The sequence below is a fragment of the Poecilia mexicana genome, unplaced genomic scaffold (genome assembly GCF_051168715.1).
Source record: "Poecilia mexicana isolate PSO_F unplaced genomic scaffold, ASM5116871v1 scaffold_8, whole genome shotgun sequence".
Taxonomy (NCBI): domain Eukaryota; kingdom Metazoa; phylum Chordata; class Actinopteri; order Cyprinodontiformes; family Poeciliidae; genus Poecilia; species Poecilia mexicana.
The window spans coordinates 2924928-2946300 of NW_028263377.1; the positions used below are offsets into that span (position 1 = coordinate 2924928).

At 38.1% G+C, this 21373-nt stretch overlaps 1 protein-coding gene across 1 annotated transcript; it reads left to right on the forward strand.

Moving 5' to 3' along the window:
* The first annotated feature begins 4559 nt into the window (after positions 1-4559).
* On the forward strand, positions 4560-20943 carry LOC106924120 (homeobox protein Hox-B1a-like). Its single transcript, XM_014997662.2, is given in 5 exon segments — positions 4560-4696; positions 4698-5439; positions 6291-6644; positions 20454-20663; positions 20822-20943. Coding segments are annotated over 5 exon segments (1527 nt in total). The 5' UTR covers positions 4560-4597.
* The last annotated feature ends 430 nt before the right edge of the window (positions 20944-21373 follow it).

Sequence of the window (21373 nt, forward strand, 5' to 3'; positions counted from 1 at the left end):
TCAAATAATTTATTTTCTTCTAATAAACATTTAAAATATCTTTGACGTAATTCTACAGAACTACTACTTAAAAGTCAACTCAAACTTTTAAGTAGTTCCAAACTAAATATTTTGGGCTGAAAACTTCTTAGTTTGCAGTCCAAAAAATTTTTACAAATCTTTTCCTTAAAGGACCTTTTTACTTTGACTTTACTTGAAAGAATTAAGTTCAATACCATATTTGTATCCCACGTCTGACACCATGACTCAAGCTTACCAGGGACAGATTCTGTACCAACCAGGGTGCTGTGGTGGTGCAGCGGTAGAGCACAATCCACATAAGGAGGACTTAGTCCTTGACACAGCCTTTGCAGGTTTGATGCCCAACCTGATGACCTTAGCTGCAGGTCTTACTTTCTGTTATTAACCCCTTTCCTGAATAACTACGCTCCAATAAAGGCTGCCTCAGCCAAAAACCCTATGAAAAAAGAGATCCTTTATTAATTTACTTCTTTATTTAAAGTAAACTAAATTATTTGAGTAAGACTGACTTAAATCTGTCATCTTAAACATACTTAATAAATTTGTTTAAAAAAATTAACAAATTGAGTTGGATGATTATAATATATTGAATTGGTTAAACTTAATAAATTAAGTTGGATAAACTTAATTGGATTGCTTGTTACCAATTGAAGCAATTCAATTAAGTTGGTTCAATTAATTTATTTTTAGAGTGCACAAGTTAGGTGCAGAGTATAGTCTACACTCATTGAGACATGTTAGTCCAGACCATGTGTCATGTTTCATGGGGTTTCTTCTCCTGTCCTCTTTGCTCTTTGTCCTCCAGTCTATGCAGCATGGATTTGTAAGTTGAAATCTCCACCATGGCAACTGTTCATTCTTTCATCTTGTGGTCTGGGGTTGATTTCCAATGTTTCAAAATTATCCTGGAGGTTGTAATAAGTCTGACCATATTTAGGCACATTTGTCAAGTAAACATGTTTCTTGATCAAATGTTAATACACTAATGATTTAGACCCTTACTGCAGAGGGGCATAACTTTTGGAGACATCAAATCTTCCCAACCACCAAAATCCAAACTTACATAAATGGAATTCCCAAATAAATCTGATAAGTTTGACCCCTTGACCTCCATGCCCTGTTGTACTTTCACCACTCAGATAGGAAGATGTGTGTCATTTACTCTTCTTATTCAAGTCTGTTCCTGCAGCCCTCCTGCCCACTCAGCCTGCCTCTCTCCTTTCAGACTACACTGATGATTAACTGCTCTTCTTGTCACTCGCCCACTAGCTTGTCCTAATTTTGTCCAGGCGGCAGGACTGCAGCGTGTTTGCTGTCATGCCCTCCATGGGGACCTTTGAAGAGAGAAATTGATGAAGGCTTCATTAGAGGTACTCACACAAATAGTAATAACAAATTTCCTTTTAGAAGGTAAATGACCATCTGCAAAAAAAAATTGTTTGCAAATTTCTCCTTTTCACTTTCAAACGGGTCCAAAACAAATAACTTAGGGAAGATTTTAGTTTGAAATAGTTTAATATAAAACAGTTTTAAACACACACACACACACACATGTTTGTATTGCTATCTTTGTGGGGACTTTCCATTGACTTCCATTCATTTCTACAGCCTAAACCTTACCTTTACCCTTTTCCTAACCCTAACCATCACATACCTAACCCTAACCATCACATACCTAACCCTACCCATCACATACCTAGCCCTAACCATCACATACCTAACCCTACCCATCACATACCTAGCCCTAACCCTAACCAAAACTCAATTCATACCTTAGCTCTAACTCTGACCCCTGACCCAAAAACTGGGTTTCCCTTTGTGGGGACCAGGCTCCGGTCCCCACAAGGAGCAATTGGTCCCCACAACGTAGTATATGTCAAGAAAATCGTCCCCACAAGGTATTACAAACAAACGCACACACACACACACGCACACACACACCCACACACACACACACACACACACACTAAACTCTGGCAGGGGTTCCAGGCCTCAGGATCACAGTACATTGTGTTGTTGCCTTAGATTCCTTTCATGCTGCACTGGCAGGCTTTGACTTACCAGAAGGCATCTTGTCTAACTTAACTTCATTGCTGTAATAGATCAGCTCACTCATTCAATTAGCATACACTCTCACACTGGTGGATCTCTACTGTCACCCATCAGAAATCTATGGCTGCTCAAACCAATTGCTGAAAAGTAAGCTCACTCACTAAGCGTCCCTGTGATGGGGTTGTCAGATCAATATGGACCTCTGGGTCTGCAGAACCATTTGCTCCATCTTGCAGAGAAAACGTGCAGAAATAAGATAAAGCCAGATCGATAATTCTTCACGGCAATGAATGTTGATAAGAACTAAAGGTAAAGTGCAACAAACTTGACAAGAGCTAAATGAAAATGAACATTGAACATTCATGCATAAATCTGGCTGGTGAGTTAATGTTGTCTTGGTGTTATCAATCCATTGTACCAAAATTCTCAGTTCAAAATATAACATGATGCACTTAGTAAAGGCATAAATTATTCCTACAATAGTTTATGCAATCTGACCCATCTGAAAACACCTCAGTGTCTGTTTTACTGCTGTTGTTTCACACGTTGCTCTGATACAACTGAACGGTCACACCAGACTGGGAGAGTTCTATATCTAAGATCAGAAATACTTTCCTCTCAAGAGGAGAGTGTAACATAAAACACTGAATGTCCTAATTACCACATAAACTATAACTATTCAAATGTATCAGCTGTGAGCAGGCTTATATGACATACAGTGAGGGAACACTGGCCTGCATGTAATAAAAAGCGATTAGTTTAAACTACTAAAATAGTTCATTCACATGAGTAAAAGTGATGAATTAGATTTTTTGCCAAGCAAATTCATTTTCCAAATTCCTTCTCTATATTTTAAAGCATGCATTACACTGTTGATAATGCTGGAGGTGTTGTGGACAACATGAAAAGTAACTAATGGAGTGTTTACATGAATGCTGGTTCTTCAAAAGTGGCAAATAAATAGAGGGTATGAAATGTGAAAATAGCCTTTCATATTTTGACTTCCAAGGACAAATCTTGGTCGCTTTACTGCTGTTATTCACACATACTAAGATAAAAAAGAACATCAATTTTTTTTTATAGAAATTATGCTAATTCTTTATCTGAGTCTGAGCTGTTCATGGTCCAGACTTGACAGCAGATTTAACTTACCCCAAAATATGGATCTTCTGCATATATCTTATAAGCATAAAACACGAACATCTTCATAATAATTCCCTCCATTCACTTTTCAATGATTAGCCGTTTTTTCCACTAACTTTTTCTCAAGCCAAAACCGTATTTTGAGTTCAGTGATCCCATCCCTCAGTAAGGTTTGACATGAAGACTGTAAGTGCTGTTGCCTGTGAGTCTGAACCATCACGTAAAAATAACATTGATATGTTTTCAGAAACAAATTAAGTGGAATGTTGTTACGTTGATCAAACTGAAAGTTCAGATAAATCAAAATGATACCCAATCATTACACATTGTAACTGTAAAAGACACATCAGAGCAAATGGAAACTGGGAAGAATCCCTCAGGCTGTCTCTGCATGGTGGAATCCTGTACCTTTGTATCTTTTGCTTTTTCAGATGTGTTCTGTTCTGTTCTGTTCTGGGAGCATTTTGCTGGGAGGAGGTCTGCAAACCAGCTCACAGCTCCTCTTTTATTCTGCGGCCCTCTCTTTGCTCTGACAGATCCGCGCTGATATCAGATTGATGGGCCGGTTTGATTGAAGCCTCTTTGTCGTGCTAATGCCACGCAGAGTGATGGATGAGGCGTGTGCGCCAGAACCAATGCGCGCGCACATAAACTCCACTTCTTCTGAGAATCCCGACCTTCTGTACTTCCCCCGCCACGCACAGACCAGCACACTCACACCACACACACACACACACACACACACACACACACACACACACACACACACGCCAACGAACACATACACTACACTGTTTCTCTCGCTCCTGTGGCCAGCTGACAACTTCTGCATTGGTCACCATAGGCAATATGTCACGTGACCCGTGACAGAGGTAGAAGAGGAGAAAAGAAGTGGAAAACATGTTACACAAAGGAGAGAAAGACAGAGAATAGAAGAAGAGGAAAAGTAGAGCAGCTGAAGGAAAAATATAGAATGGAGCAGAATTGAGGGAAAGCGAGTAAAGAGGCGTCTCAAGTCTTGCGTGTCTTCTCGCGTTGTTCTGTGCTGGCACCGACGAGTTTCTGGAAACTGCAGGTTGAGTGACAGCAGGGCCCTCCGTTCACGTATCAACGGCCTGAACCGCAGCACACCAGAGGACATGATTCATGTGTAACTCGGTTGTTTGTAATGTGATGGTTTTACTTTTCCAGCTGGTTTCAGCTAATTTATTTCCCCAACAGTTCAGTATATCTCTTTTTATCATGATGTTGTTTACATTTGAAAACATTTTCAATATCTGATTTGTTTTTTTCTCCCGTTTTTTTAGATATAGTTTTTCTTTCCGCCTTTCATTGGCTTGTTGTTCTTGCTTAAGGAGAACTTTCAGCTTTACGGGTCTTCATGGACAACATGAACTCCTTTGTGGAATACTCTATTTGTAACCGACCAGGCAGCGGATCTTATCCTGCCCCTAAACCTGGATATCATCATCATCATCATCATCATCATGCATCACCACCACCTTCCCCTGGATCAGCACCATGGCCTCTCAGTTACCCCCGGGTCTCTCCACACGGGCCTCAGCGGCTCCTCTGTCCCGGTGAACGGGACCGGCGGTGGCAGCGCGTACAGCGCAGACGGAGGGGTGTACGGAAACACCGCAGCGGGCATCGGAGGGGCGCACGAGACCGGAGGAGTGAGCCAGCATCAGCAGCACCATCCAATAAATCATCTGGAGCATCAACAACAACAGCACACACACAACGGCTTCCAACATCACCAGAACCAAAGCTCTCAGAGTGGATTATTGACTCAGTATACAAACGGCAGTGGATGCACATCCGGGGCCTACGCAGGTCAGGCGTGCGTTACAAACTCCGAGTATGTAGCCATCACGGGTCCTCCCAGCTCCGTCCAGCCTCAGTATTTTATGGAGGAGTCGGTGGCCTCAACTTACTACCATCAATCACCCTTTCCTACCTCCGCCCCAGTTGTCGGCCCCAGCTACAGCGCTCTTTCCGGGTCGTACTGCGGGCAGCAGGGGCCTCTTGCCAGCTCTCAGTACCCGCAGCAGATTGGCGGGGGTCTGGAAACAGTGGCTTACCTGGGGTTCCCGCAAGCAGGAGGGTATGAAGAGCTGGCAGTATCCCAGGACCGAGGGAGGGAAGATGAGGACAGTCATCAGTCGGGACAGGGGCAAACCTTTGACTGGATGAAGGTGAAGAGGAATCCCCCCAAAACAGGCGGTGAGTTATTTATTTATTTATTTATTTATTTATTTAATTAATTAATTTATTTAATTTATTTATTTATTTAATTTATTTATTTATGAAGGGATGTTTAGTTTGCGGGTAAAACAATGTAGAACAATTGTGTAGATAGATAGATAGATAGATAGATAGATAGATAGATAGACAGACAGACAGACAGACAGACAGACAGATTTAAGTTTCTACTTGAGTACCTGCAAAAGTACTTAAACGAAAACTCCACTTTGAAGCAACTTGATATTTTAAATATACAAAACTCGCTTTACAGTTTTCTAAATGCGTCGTTTTTGTTTTATTGTCAATTTTAAAAGTTAGGAGAGTTCGCATATGAATTGAGAGGGATTATTCACCGGAAGAAAAAACACAGGTCTGGTGGCCCGACATCTAATCACTCTTCTGCTCTCTCTCTCTTTCAAATTGATCTTCCAGACGGGTTATTTCTCAACGGGAAGTCCTGCTGTTATCTGTTTAAAAAAAAGTACTCTGCCTCAGCGGCTCAGCCCCCCATGTCTGGCTGTTCTGGCTTTTTAACTACATGCATATACTTTTTATACAACTTGGAATTAGGATAAAAACACCCGAACACTTTAATGAAAATTCCATCCAGATTAATTCAGGCAAATGTTGGACGTCCAACCAAATATTTATTAAATATTGACTCATTTTAATAAAATTATGAAATGACTCAAATCAGATGCGAGAGATCGAGTGTTTATGCAAATTGATAATTTATTACATTTTTTTATACATGCTATTTAAATTAATATTCATTAAATAAAAATAAGTCAATTAAAAAATGTGACATATTTCTCCGTTGTTCTCAGTCAAAGTGTCGGACTTTGGTCTCTCTGGAGTTCACAACAACGCCATGCGAACCAACTTCAGCACGCGGCAGCTGACGGAGCTGGAGAAGGAGTTCCACTTCAGCAAGTACCTGACGCGGGCGCGGCGCGTGGAGATAGCAGCAACACTGGAACTGAACGAGACCCAGGTGAAGATCTGGTTCCAGAACAGACGAATGAAGCAGAAGAAACGCGAACGGGAAGGAGCGGGCACTGCTGCGCTGTCCTACTCATCTGAAACTCGCGGAGGGTTTGTCAAGGACCTGGAGGACACGGACCACTCTTCTCTGTCCACCTCCCCGGGAGCGTCGCCGAGCTCCGAGACGTAGTCTGAGCGTCACTGGAAACCAACATTTTTTATTACTGTGATCCAGAAATGCATTTCCGTTCAACAGTCTTGTACATCCGAGGGCATTACCGAACAACCTGTTTTTTTTTGTGCTCATTTCCTCTATCTGTTGTTTTTGCACATTTCTGCGCATCTTATATTATTACATTTTTGCCAAGCAGCTTTACATTAATCAATACATTTGTGTCGTGAAAGCTGCTTTTATGAAATTTTCTTCACTTGATCTTTATTTATAGAAAACAACAACAAAAGAGATCTTTGTAACATCCAATAAATGGATGAGACTCACCCCCAGGCATCCAAAAGGTCACAATAGTTACAAAAAGGTGAGATGTCCTTAAGTATCTGCAAATATGAACAGTATATTTTCATTCTTAGCTTTCCATAATTTTCCAAGACAAACCCTATGATCTCCGTTAGGCAAAAACAAAAAATGTATTTCGGGATACTGCAACACTCGAACTGGATCAAATAGGACCCGAACTGAACAGCCTGTTGTTCAACAGACCCTGCTGCATGTCAAAAGGTACGGACTGTGTTATTTCCCCGTCAGTTTCATTTGTTTCAAAATACACAGTTTGCAAATGCTTGAAAACCTTTGAATGTTGTTTCATGTAAGAACTTAAATTAAAACATAACTATGTCCTCTTTCAGTAAATAAGCATAACTGTGATGAAGGTTTTATGTTCTGCCAAATATCTAAAAAAGTTGAAATTATTGAGGTTCACAGGGATTGGGGCTGTTTAAGTAGATATAATCTATTTTATAAAGTATTTTTTCAAAGATGCATTTGTGGTCTGTCTTTAATAGTTTTACTTTCCATTAGCCAGAAGATTCAGGGACCTAACGTGGGTCACCATGTTATGTTGCTAAAACTTACTTAGTTGTCAAAACAGATAGTTTGATCTCACTCTCCATACAAGCTATGATTCAACATCAGTCAAGGCATTGCTATTACTTTGGTATAAAAATTTATGCTGTAAAATTCTAGAAGTTTTTATGACAAAGTCATGCCTGTATTTTCATTGTTGAAATGAGAGCTCTTGCAGTACAATAGGATTATTCCAAATCAAGTTTTTCAGTTGCTGTTCTAAGAGTTTTAGACTGTTCATGCAGGTGTGGCCTGTGCACTCAAACAATGAGTTTCCAGATAAACTCACTGCAGAAAGTTTCAGTTTTCATAACACCAGACTGTCACTTCTTTTCAACCCTGTCAGAATGTCAAAGTCTTGGATATTCTAATTGTAAACAGGTTCATTTTTGGTGATTGTGGTTATGTTTATAAGAGTGAGCAGTGCGAAGAAAATCCGTAGTATCATAAAATGTAATACTTTTCATTTCAACTTTTCCAAAATGTTCAGGATGTTATTCCTTTCCAACTATAGGATGTGCAAAGATGTGTTCTCAATTTAGCAAAATGATTTGATCTGATGAAAATCCTTCACAACCTGAGAATACTAAAAATGAACACTTTAATTGTATAATTCACATCTGTGAGCAGCTTTGTCCATGCGGAATATTGTTGACCTTAGAAAGCAAAAATATCTAATGTAAACATAATATTTTAATGTACTGATTTATTATTCTTTTTTTTAGGTGAGAGCAGTTTTATTAGTATTATTGCCTTAAACAGACTTCCAATCATGTCCTGTTTTCTATGTAAAGCTACCTCAAATAAATCTTCTGTCAATCCCTTGCGGGTGGATTCTTTCTTTTGCTTTTAAAAGCAATTAGAAGTGATAATGTGTAGAATTGCAATGTTTTCTTCTGGAACAGTGGGTTGATTAGCTAACCCAGAATTTGAGTGCAACTTAACCCCAAGTTGAATTCCTATTGTTCTACACTAAAATGAAATAAGGTTACTCAAAGAATTTCTGCAAACAGCTCAAATAAATAAAGTTTTCAAAACAAAAAATGTTAGTGTGTGAAAGCTGTAGACTATTAAAACTAAATATTGTGACACATAAAGAGGCTTATTTAGTTTCTGCTGGTGATGGCACAATGTGTGTGGGATATGATGTAATACCCATCACATTTAGAACCAGCCCAAGTCATAAATGAACTAAGAAGCTGCTTAAGGCCCGCCAGGCCTTCAGGGGTCCCATAAATGCAGACCACAGATATAGAAATGTAATATTTGTTTATACAGAATGTCAATACTATTAAATTTGATTTAATGGTTTCATCATCGACGAATTAAAATATTTGAAATTGTTTTTACATTTGAATTTAAAAGTTTCAGGAGCTGCCAAGTTTACTTTTCAAAAGGGCAAATAATAATCTTCATAGTTATGTTGTATTGTTACCGTAGCTACAATCTGATGCTGTGAGTTTAATATTTGTACTTGAGCTCTGTTAAATACTTCTCAGTAAATTACAATTATCATTAATTGCTTTTATGGTTGGCCAATTAAGCTATGATTGCCCCTCTCCCAGAATTAACTAAATCTATGGTGAAATGCTGTTAGTGATGCTGATGTTCTTAGCAGCAAGAGGGGCTCCAAATTCTGCTCAAGGCCTCATTCAACATTAGACCAGCCCTGCATGATGAGTTAAATCCCCTGCACTGCACATCTCTCTGTTGGATACAGACGGACAAAAGGGCTTTAGTATCTATTGGATTTTTAATAAGAGACTGGTTTGGTTGCTTGAGCTACTTAGGCAACTTTGACATGGCGCAGTTTGATGCATTGTGTCACAGCAAAAACTGAACTTATCCCAGATCTGTCTCTACACAATATTTCTCTCTCTCTCTGTTTGAATCCATCCATTCAGTAACTGTCCACAGAGCTGGAAACCGATAGTCTCTTGTTAAAGTTAATTTTTAATGTCAGTTTCACAGTCTTTTGCAGATAATGCAGTAGCATAGCTTGACAACTGTCTAACAGATACTTTCATTGCCACAAAGTGCGTCCATCTTTGTTTACAAACTCTGAATGGGTCTACCTAAGCACTACAACCCCTGAAGCAGAGCTTAGTCATTTTTTTTTTACAAAATAATGTGCAGTATGTAACTATTTATACTCCAACAACTTAGGGTTACCTATTGGTGTTTTTTCTGCTTGTTTATTGAACATCAATTCATTTTCTGTAGATCATAAAAAAATATTTGGATGAATTTTTAATTTTACTTGTTCAGCACATTCTGATTGATAAACCAAAAGGAAAGACAATCATGTGTAAACAATGATAGGCAGAAATGATCCATAAATAATCCAGGCTGGGTTTTCGTTTTAGACTTAAAGTCAACTTAACCAAAAATGAGTCAATGTAACAAAGTTGAAGTATTAATCACGTCTTGCAGTTTGTGCTGCACTTAAAACAACTGAGTTATTACTTCAAAAATTCATTTCTCAGTTTAATTAATTGTTAGACATGTTACCTCAACTGTTTCTAAAAATAAGTTATTTCAACTTACTTCAACTTACTTAAGATTGGATTTCACAGTGTATGTTGGCTAATTGTCCTTATTAAATTGTCCTTAAAATGGAGTTTGTGGGAGTATGATTAAATATCTCTGTGCTGCCCTGTGCCATGTGGGAAAAAGCAGGTATAAACAACAGATAGAATGGTGTACATAAAAGGATAAGTTGTTATCAAATACTGTAGCCTTGCAGCAGAAAGGACTTGGTTTGAATCCCAGCCGGTGTTTTCTGGATGGAATCTGCATCTGGTGACCTTCAGAGACCCTCTAGGATATCTAAACATGTAAACAGACTCTACCACCTGATCCTCTTCATCCCCTGCATACTCATGGTCTAAGGATGCCTGTCCTGAAGCCTGGGTGGCGAGCTCAATCATCACCTTATCTCCCTCTCTCTCCAAAATACACACAGTACACAAACACTAGCATTTAAGTCTTTCAAAATTACTTTAAGATTAAAACATTTCAGATTCAAGTAAAATTATACTTTCTACACTGTAAATGCAAAATTGTATTTAAATGGAAATAGTAAACTGACTTAAATCAATTTTGATGAAATTGCTATCAACATTCACTTTGAGGAAGTTACTTGGAATATGTAGTTGAAAAGTCTCTCCAACTTACTATTAGAGTTATTTGAGTTGTATTAATTTAGAAAAGGTAAGTTTTTGATTATGAGTTTTTTCCAAGTACTTTACCTCAGTACTGCATCCATCCAAGTACAAATGCTTTACTTGAAGGTCTTTTTTAATTTTCTAAAGCCAATATTTTATCTCTTCTGACTCATGATAAAGAGATAATCCTGGCGTTTCCATGAATAAGAGCGCATTTACATAACAGAACATCAGAAGTCTCCATGTAACATTTATCTTAAGCGACTAAACTAAATTTCTTTGTTTTTTTGGGTTAGCTGGGGGATGCATTAATGCAATTAATATTTTTTTTCTACATACAAAAGTCCACAGCCAGAACCTTTATATTGTGTTCCTGGTATTCCTGAAAAACTGATGCACAAGAGACACCTGCAAATGACAGTGATGGCTGAACATGAGACTGAATTAATCTTCATTGTATATTTTATCAGACTGAAAATTTTTAGAATACTTTACATCAAATATTTAAAATACATAATTAGAAATTCTGTGACGTGGGAAAGAGGTCTGCTATGGTGGTGTAGGGATAAAGCACAACTCGTGTGGAGGCCTCAGTCCTTGATCTAGCCGACACAGGTTCGAGGTTCAGCCTGATGACCTTTCCCACATGGTTTCCTCCTCTCTCGTTACCCACTTTCCTGTCTGATTACTCTTACATAAAGACCAATAGAGCCAATAAAACCTTAATGAAAATTGGAAGTGGGAGAGAAAGAACGGACGACTCAATCAAGAAAATTGGTTTGTTTAATTTAAGTTACATGAAGTTCATTTTTTTTGTTGGTTGTACTAGTTCATTTAGTACTGCTTACTTAAAATAAATTATGTTTACTTACTCATTAATCTTAAGTGAGTGCATATATCAAACATGACTCAAAGGAAATTTGACTTTGCAATTTAATGCCTTGAAATTGGGCCTCTGACTCTTTAAGAAACTCCTGCTCTTTCCGACACACCGCTTATAGCACATCATTACAACAACATTCCTCTGCAAAGCATTTGCAAACATTCACCAGGCACTGGACTGAGAAATATATAATAATAATAATATAATGAGCTTTGCATATGCACAGTTCCACCAGGTGTTTGATAATTGTTGCTGCTGCTAGTTTGAAGGAGCCTAGTGGGGGAATCGCAGTGGTGGGGGTGCTCTCCCATGGAAACATTTTCTTGGCTTGGAAACTGCAACTCCAAGGAGAAGCTAGATGTGGAAGGTGGTACTTGGCCTCCCTATTGTAAATCTGAATGGTATGTTGTTGATGATATAGAACTCAGAAAAGTCACTGCTTCTCTCACCATATCTTTAGTATTGGAGAGCAGACTTCATGTCTGATTACTCCCAGATGGTCAGAGCTTTACATGCTTGGGTGTTTATTAATTTCCCCTTTCCTTTCTTCAAATGCTTAGTTTTTCAAAAGCAAACGTGATAATTTTCTGCAGTCAGGTTGCAGGTGTTTGCTTAGCAAAAAGCTAGACAGTGAATACATAGAAGTGGTCTCTTAAATCAAAGGTCCAAACACCATCTGGTATCACATGCAACATGATTTCATCATTAGCGGAACTGTAGTACTTCTGCGGGTGAAGACAAAAAGGCAGTTAAGTTTCTTAATCTTGACAAAAACTACTCATGTCAAACCTGTCTTGACTCAGTTTGTTGAATGAGACCAAGACAGAGATAAAACAATTCAAGATCGACCTCAAGACTGAGAAAAAAAGATAAAAAGAATAAGACCGAGTCCAATCTTGAGCCTTCCATTCCTGCTTTACATACAGTACCTTTCAACAGGTGGCTGCTGCAAATAATACACAAATACAATTTAAAGTTTAAAGTACTAAAAGAGAGATATGCCAGTTACCAATCATTTTACAAAACTACCTGTTAGCTTAAAAAAATCTGACCATTTTACAGCATTGCCAAAAATAAGTAATGAGAAACAAAGGCTAAAACCTAAAACCAGGTTAGACATTCCAGGTCATCTTGTGCTTGAAGTAAAGAACTGCAACATGTTTTAAAACCCATGAAGTAAAAAACGTACAAAAATAAAGTACAAAAAAAGCTACATAATGCTTGTAAATGGCTTTATCTGAACATACACCACTAGCACTTAAAAGTCTTAATAAAGTTTTTTAACCTGATGTAATTTTTTTTATTTCCTGTCAAGTAATCTAACAGTTACACATTCTTTTATAAACTCTTTTCTTAAAAGGAGATGGCTCCTCTAGAGCATGTGTAGCTTATTTCATAAAATCACTTGATTTGTACTTAAAAACAGATTGTGGAGGGTAAAAACCTTGTTTCCTGTTACGGCTGGAAGACAGACTATGTCTGTCTTCCGGACTGGGACAACCATGCAATACCCCAGAATTAGCGTTAGTGTGTTGCTGAGGAGTGTCAGTCGTAGAACTGTTACCCAATAACCTAATCTTGGATTAGCAGAAGAAAATTAACGGGTATATGGATTTCAGAACTGATCCAACATAAAATATGCTTGTGGGTTCTTGTGGAGGGCAAAGTTTTGTTTGAATTCACACACACACACACACACACACACAGAGAGAGAGAGAAGGTGCTGAAAGAATAGAGCACAATAGTTTGTTTATCTCAGACCAACAGAGCAAGAAAACCCCTAAGTGTGTGTGGGGAAGGCACAGAGGACATGAGGTCAGAGGATACATCACACCAGCAGAGACAAACAGTCATAAATGTTCGGGCTTGTCTGCCATATTAACATACATCCTTACCATCTGAATGAAGTTGGCCCCCACACTTTCTACAAATCTTACAAAATTGATGTCAAATGTCATTGTAAAGATATTTAAAAAGCTTCCAGAGGTTATCAGAGATCATCATCAATATCCTCAAAGCAAAAGCATCAAAAAATAAAACATTTTGCTTCACAAACCAGCTTGGGTGTATTGACATCATATTTTAATAGTCGCTAGTTAATTGTAGATGCCAGAATCATCCAGGAGCCCTCGACAGTGCCAGGCCATTTTGCCTTCATGTTGCTGAAGATGCAATCAGCATCACAGATCATCGGAAGCAACTTGACTTGTTAAGGTAATTTTAATCCATATAATAAGTGTTTGTAGTTGGCAGCATGTAAGACCTGAATATAAGTGTCAGGTAAGTGTAACTCACTTACCTGAGTGACGATGCTATGAAAAGATTTGCTGTCAACAATATCACCTTCCTCCCACCTCCAGGAAGGTTCTCCCTGACGTGAGAATCAAAGCTCCATCTCACTCTGCCAGGAGTTCCTGGCAGACCCTTATAAAACCTTTGGGCCTACCAGGTCTGATCGGCATCCTCTGCCACCACTAGAGTCAACTCACTACCAGGTAGTGGTCAGTGGACAGCTCTGCACCACTATTCATCCAAGTGTCCAAGATATGTGGCCACAGATCAGATGAGATGACAGCAAAGTGGATCATCGAACTGCAGGGTTTCCCGATTCCAAGAGCACATATACCTGCTATACTTACTGTGAGGAACCAGGTGATAACTGTGTGCAGTCCTAGTTAATTTTGTGTTCCTGTATCATATCTCCCAATTATTTTTATTATACAGAAATATATAACAAAAATTTTAATTAAACAGCAAACCTGTTTAAGGTATAACACAGTAATTATAGTTAAGGAAACAAATATTCCTTAAATTTGCTTTTAATTGATACCTAAGCAAAAAAAAAAAGTGAAATACATTGATACACTAATTGACCAGTTATTTCACTGAGCTTTCATACTATTATAATTTTAGATAAATACATATACAGCTTCTACTCTAACACCTGTATTAAAGTAGGTAATATAAGGATGAGTCTTGTGTAAAAGAGTCATCCTTTGGTCATGACTCTTTGGGACAATGTTAAGGACATGAGAGAAGTAGAACTTTCTCTTTGATGTTTCCGAAAGGCCAGACAATGAGGTCATGGCATGTTATCACTGGTAAGAAATGGTTTGGTTTGATAAACCCCTCAGAGACTTTCCCCGCTTATAACCCAGAACAATATGAAAGAGCTTGCAAGGCATAACGACTTTTATGACACTGCTGGCATGAGTGACTTATTTCCTCTCACCCAATGGTTATATTTTTTATTGCTGGGCGAATTATAGGGTCGGTTTTAAGTTGCTCATTCCAATTTTATGACTCCATTGGACACAACAGAGACAGATTTTGTTGTATTTGTCTGCATCCTTATTGTTGCAGGGTCAGGTTGAGGTTGCCAGTTCACCGTTTTTCCATCCACTGTTTGTGAGTCACCACAGAAACCTTTATTTTGTGTTCCATTTGTGTCAGTTCCAGTCTTTATGTGAATAGTTCAGTTGGTAACCTCTATTTGTTGTAAAATATATATGGCTTCCCATTTTTCTCACTGTGGATAAGGGGATGTTGAATAATTGCAAGGTTTACTTGAGTCCATCCTCCTTTTATGGCTGTTTTTGACATGGCTCTTACCTTAATGTGCCCCACCTCACCATAAATACCTAATGTCAATGAGCTTACATCACTGTTTTCAACAATCCAGTGTAATACTAAGGTTACTGATGCTTTCATTTAGCTTTGTGTTATTTGGCGCTCTATGGAGGGCAGCAGGGAATCAGGTTTGATAGGTACCAGAACCAAAAAGGGGTTTTTATTACAGATGTGTATGGACAGTCGATGACTCTTTATTCAGAAACAGTGCAGTTCCAGTTTAGTACTTCTCATGTTCCACAAATGAAAAAGGGGCAAATGGATAACACTCACTCAAAAAGTAGCACAATGCGTAGGGATGAAAATGATTGACTAATGAGTTGACCTAATGTTGACTGATCATATCGATTGACTAATGGTAATTGATAAGCGACAAGTTTCTTAAAAACCTGAGTTTGCTCTTATAAGAAGAGGGTTGACCATCTTTTCATGAAGAAAAAATTAAAACATGAAGGGCTGGATTTTTCAGATAAAATAAAATAAATAAATAAAATAATAAAATAAATAAAAATAAAAAACATACAATTTTAATAGTATTTTGAGTCAGCTGTTTTACATATTGACTGAATAAACAAAATTACATTTGTCTCACATTACTGAATATTTATATATTTATAAAGAATAAACTGGAACACTAAATGAAGGTGTTAGTGGACATTTTAAGTTAAACTATTGGAAATAATTTTAATCTAGTTGCATTCCTGGATCTGTCTTAAAGGGAATATATTATGCATAATCCATCTTTTTAGCCCTTAAATACATTTTTTGTACTCTGAGTGCAAAAAAGTTTTTTTTTTCTTCCCCAGAGTTGCATACAAATCTTCATATTCTATTTGGGTTATATTATTCAGCCTGTTTATCTTTCTCTATTCGCTATAATGTTTTCTTGTCTATGACATCACTGCATTTGCTGTAGAACTGTTAAACAAAGTCATGACTTTCAGCTAATCAGTTTTATGAATGTGTCTCTTCTTTTTTCCTCGCAGTGATTTTGTAGTCCAAGTTCAGTTACGCCGAAGTTGCACGTAAAACAAGTCAAAATATTTGGTTCTAGTGTGTATTAACCCACAGGATTCCATAAATCGCTCTTTGGTTTCAGAGCCTCTGAGGTGTCTGGTTAAATTTTGTTTTTCTCTGGAATGTACCCACATCGGTGGAGAAAGTTCATTTCTGGAGCACTTATGGACCACTACTTCAGCAACTTGTGCCAGTATCAAGAGGGATTTTTTGAAATACTTTGTGTGATTGAGGTCTCAGTTCCTTCTTTCTACTGAAATGGAGACACATTAAAGCAGTAAGCTCCAAATAATGCTAAAATGACAGCTGGTATGGATGCTGAGGGTGTAAATACAGTAGTAACTGTTGTGATGCATTCATTTGAATGTGTTTTTCTGCAGGTTCTCCTACTTTTCTCCTACTCTGGATCAGACTCTGGCTCCAATGTGTTAGGTTGGATTAAAAAGTCTTCCGTTGTTGACAACTTTAATAAACTTTGGAATAAAAACCAAAAATATAACAAAAATAACATGGAACCAATTAGGGACTTACAGCATAACAAAAAAGAAAAATCCAAGCTAAAAGGATGGTAAAGTACTGATAAAGAAACAACAAGATTTGACGGGAGGAACCAGGAAGGAATGCAAACAAGAGAAGGGTAATACTGTGAGAATGAATACTGGAACAAAAGACCTGGGCTAATTAGCTAACAGGTTGCAGGTGTGAAGGGAGAGAGAGAACGCAGAAGACTAAAAAACTAGATCTAAGAGAGATATTTTAACTGTTTCTATGTATTAACTAGGGATTTTGTATTAACCAGAGAATTTTGTCACAGTACAGAAAAGGTTACATGTATTTATGTGCTTGTATGTGGATTATTTGTTTCTTGTTGAATATTAAACTGAATGAAAATGAAATGTCATTGTAAATGCCAGTGCATTTTTATCATAAAAAAAATTGGATAAATAACATGACAAACTTTTGTTATTGCATCTGTCACAATGACAGACAGCAAAAAGTCTATCACAACCTTTGGTCTTAAAGCTTAAGAAAAGTTAAGGAAGGTCATCCATAATGTGTTTTAAAAGTACAATTGAGCTGAGCTGTAGACTGAGCGTAACAGAGCAAAATGACAATAAGCATTACTTTGCGAGTTTCAATATAAGCCTAATGTTGGGCTTCTAAAAAGAAATTCAGAAACATCAAATAGCACAATTCTGAGAATACTGGTTTACAACAAAGGTATTAATGTATTATGTGTTCTCCTTTAAAAAGGTCAGCTTGTTTCATCCCTTCAAACAAATATTCTAAACTTACAATAAGAGAACATGGTGGAATGCAGAGTGGAAAGATAAGAAAGGTTTAGGGGTCAAGCAAGAAACATTTTCTTACCCTGACCTGCTGCGATAAGAGTTTTGGTCATTTTAACAAGAAAAAAAAATGTGAAGTGTGATCGAAAAAACATACACTTCACGGTTATGTGCATAATGTGTCCCTTATCTGGGCAACAAACGGAGTGCAACCTGCAGTTATAAAAATAAAGCAGTAGCCTTTTGAAAAGGTAAAGTATATAAAATTAAATTAATACACTTTAAGTTTGATTTCTGTGCAACTGCCAAGCAAGTCAGTACAATGTTAAAACATAGCAGCATCCTCTTCTCTTTTGACACGCAACCATCTTCGGACCTGAGCAAAACACAATAATATTGCTGAGTGTCATTCTAACTGACAAAAACTAACTGACAAAAATCACTAATCAATTTATAAAAACAACCACTTCTTTACTACCAAATATATGTGCCTAAGACAGGATTGTGTTCTTACGTGTTTAATGTGTCTTCTGTTTACGGACATCACTGGACAGCTTCTCAACATCGGCCATGTAACTTTAATCGTGACGCGCAGCTAATGTAGCATGCCTTCCCTGGAAATGTCTGGAAATAAGCCGTTACTTTTTCCCCACGCTTCGAACCATGAGGCTTATAGCCCGGTGTGCCCATGTATATTTCCAGTTTTAAAAAAAATGTGTACGTTACTATAGAGCGTAACGTGCGCTCTATAGTCCGGAAAGTACGGTACTCTTTTTTTATTTGAACTTCCCTTTACAGAGGAAATGTTCAGGTAGTCCTTCTTCATTGACAATGAATGAAAATGATTCGGTCCAAGAATTGTAGAATCTCTCCTCGGCTATTTGTCTCTTTTCCCCTTTGCTATCCATGGCCCATCACACACCCGTCGGTTTGTTTACAACAGCCCCCTGCCTCGCACCCTGCCCAGCTGAAAGAAAGGTGTCACAGGCTATAACGCAAATCTTCGTTGACAGAAATGTTGAAATTTAATATTTATTCTGCACATTTTTATAGCATTGTAAAACATTAAGAATTATTGTGTCATGTTTGTCCTCCTACAGAAACTATATTAAAACAACAACAAAAAAAACATATTTCCCAACCCCATCTTTTTCCATTTTCAAACATTTTTGAAAAAGCTCCCGGGAGCCACTAAGGCAGTGCTAAAGCCACATGTGGCTCTAGAGCCGCGGGTTGCGGACCCCTGGCTTATATCAACTAACTTCACAATATTTTGCATTGCAATACTTTATGCAATACTTTACTTTAAATCTGCTTTCATGTCTTGTTCTTTTCTACTGCCATCACACAAGCTATTTATCCAAAAAAAAAAAAAAACAGTCAAAAAGGTGTGGAAATATTTTCTTATATATCACAAAGGTTTGTTCTCAGGCTGTCTGTTCTCTCTCACAGTTTAAGGTTGACACCCTGACATCATCACCACTAGTCTCCATCTGGGCAAGTATGTGTGTGTGTGAGGGGTTAGAGAGATAGTTTGGCTCCTGGGACTCAGGTTTCATTGACTTGTGTTGATCTTTACCGGGGTCAGTGTGAGGTTGGGTAAAGAGATTCTTGACATTTCTCTCCATAACACCTGACCCAGTACGTAACTCAGACTGAGTGTGTGTGTTGTGTGTGTATGTTGGGGGTGGCTGTTGGAGGTAAAGCACACATATCCTGCAGCCATTTCTATGAATTATGTTGGTTATCAGTTTTCACCAAGGTAGTCCTCTGACAGTTTTATATTTATTGTATAACTCAACATCATTAAAGTCATGAAAGGGTGACAAATATAGTCAGCACTGTCATAAATAATTTAGCTGTAAATATAAACTGAGCTTGTTTAACACTGTTGGAAGGCAGCCTGTGGTGTAACAAAGCCTTGAAGTGGATTTTATATTTTGTTTTTACTGTACAGTACACTAACAATGCACACTGCTGTGGTGCATTGTCAAACATTTAGCAAAGAGTGTGAAGACTGAAGTAAAGTCATTGAACAGCAACATGTGTGTACAAAACATGTTTGTACAAAAAATTGTGATAAACTGACCTGGGGAAGTCATGGATTCAAACTATTCAAATTTCATTCCAATAGTTTGATCACTGATAGATTGGTAAGTTGGTAGTTTTTACTTTGGTATTCATTTTCCTTGATGATAAGATAATAGAAACAAGAATGAAAACCACATATAAAGTTACACATAAGTGACCATAAAATCCATATGTTGACAGTTTTGGTTTTAGAAGAGCAAGTTTTGTTTTTGATACAAAGGTTGTTGGAAAGCAGGCGGACTGATGAAGGTGAACTACTAAAGCAGAGGACAGAGAGGGCTGCTTGTGACTGAAATAGAACAAAGGTGGGAGTCTATATCTGTGTTTCCATAACAAAAGTGTGCAAATTGAAAAAACACAATTTTGTAATTGTGGTGTTTTCATTAAATAAGAAATTAAATTAAAATCACAGAGCAGTTTCACTGTAGAAGCAGAACCATCTGGCATCTTCTTCAGGGAAGCCGCTCCTATTTAAGGCCCTTGCTGATTGGAGATGATGAGCACCAGCTGGATCCCATCAGCCTGCCACCCTGAAAATGTAGAGAAAACACTCCCCTGCAGAACCCAACATGAATAAATAATACATTTTATTTCTACAATACTTTTCTAAAAATTCAAAGACAAGGATGAAACAAAAAAACATTAAGCACACCCAAAAAAAAAAAAAAAAAAAAAGTGAAAATAAAAATACTTCAGTACAAATCACTTGACATTAAAAACACAGGATAAGCATAACAGGATTAATCACTCATTAAATGCAGTTCTAAAAATGTGTGTTTTGATATGCGATTTGAATGTGGATAGGTCTGTACAGTCACACGTGTGTGTGTGGGGAGACGATTCCACAGTGCGGGAGCAGCTATGGAGAAGGCTCTGTCACCAGGTGTGGTGCTGGGTCCTGAGTGGTGGAGAAGACAGGAGGTTGGCATCAGAGGAGCGGAGGCTGACAATTATGGAGGACTTTGTGAGTAAGAATGGGGACTATGAAACGGATGTGCTGAGTGACAGGGAGTCAACAGAGCTTCTGGAGAGCAGAGGTGATATGATCACAGGAATGGGTGAGCTGCAGAGTTTTGTATGTGCTGGAGTTTGAGGGCTTTGAATGAAGAACCATAAAGAAGTAGGCCCAACCTGGTGGTGCAAAAGTGTTCACATTTGCCCAAAGGCAGGTGAGCCCCATGATCTGGGTGAGCCGCGCTGTGTGGCTCATCCACAGGGTTTAGTATGGCTCCATTCATCACCGAGCTGACAAATCCTCGCTGTCTGCCGGAGGCACACATGCACAAACACATCAGCTGGCTGCTGTCCACCCACACAGCACCATGCGGCCAGACTTAGAATCCTGTTATCTGCAGGAACTGAATATATTCTATTCATCTGACAGAAATGAAGAGTTTAAGAATTTTGAGTTGATTGGTTTTCCTTCCCTTTTCTTTCCTTAGATACACAATAAAAAACACTACTTTCAAAGTTCTCTTAAACAGTTTTTACTCATGCTGCATTGGGCAAAAAAAAATACATATTTTATTTTATTCGTGTATGTTAACTTCTGGATTCAACAGTGTAATAAAATAGATTTTGAAAAATGGATCCTGTGGATGGAACTTGTATAAACACTTTTTAGTGAACTCAATATCTCCATCCATTTTTACAAAAGTAGAACCAGGAGCTTGTTGTGTAAGTGGCAAGTAAGTCTCAAGTCTTTTCACTAAAGTCTCCAGGTATTTCTCAAGTCTAGTCCATAATCAGGACATGCAAGCCCCAGAAC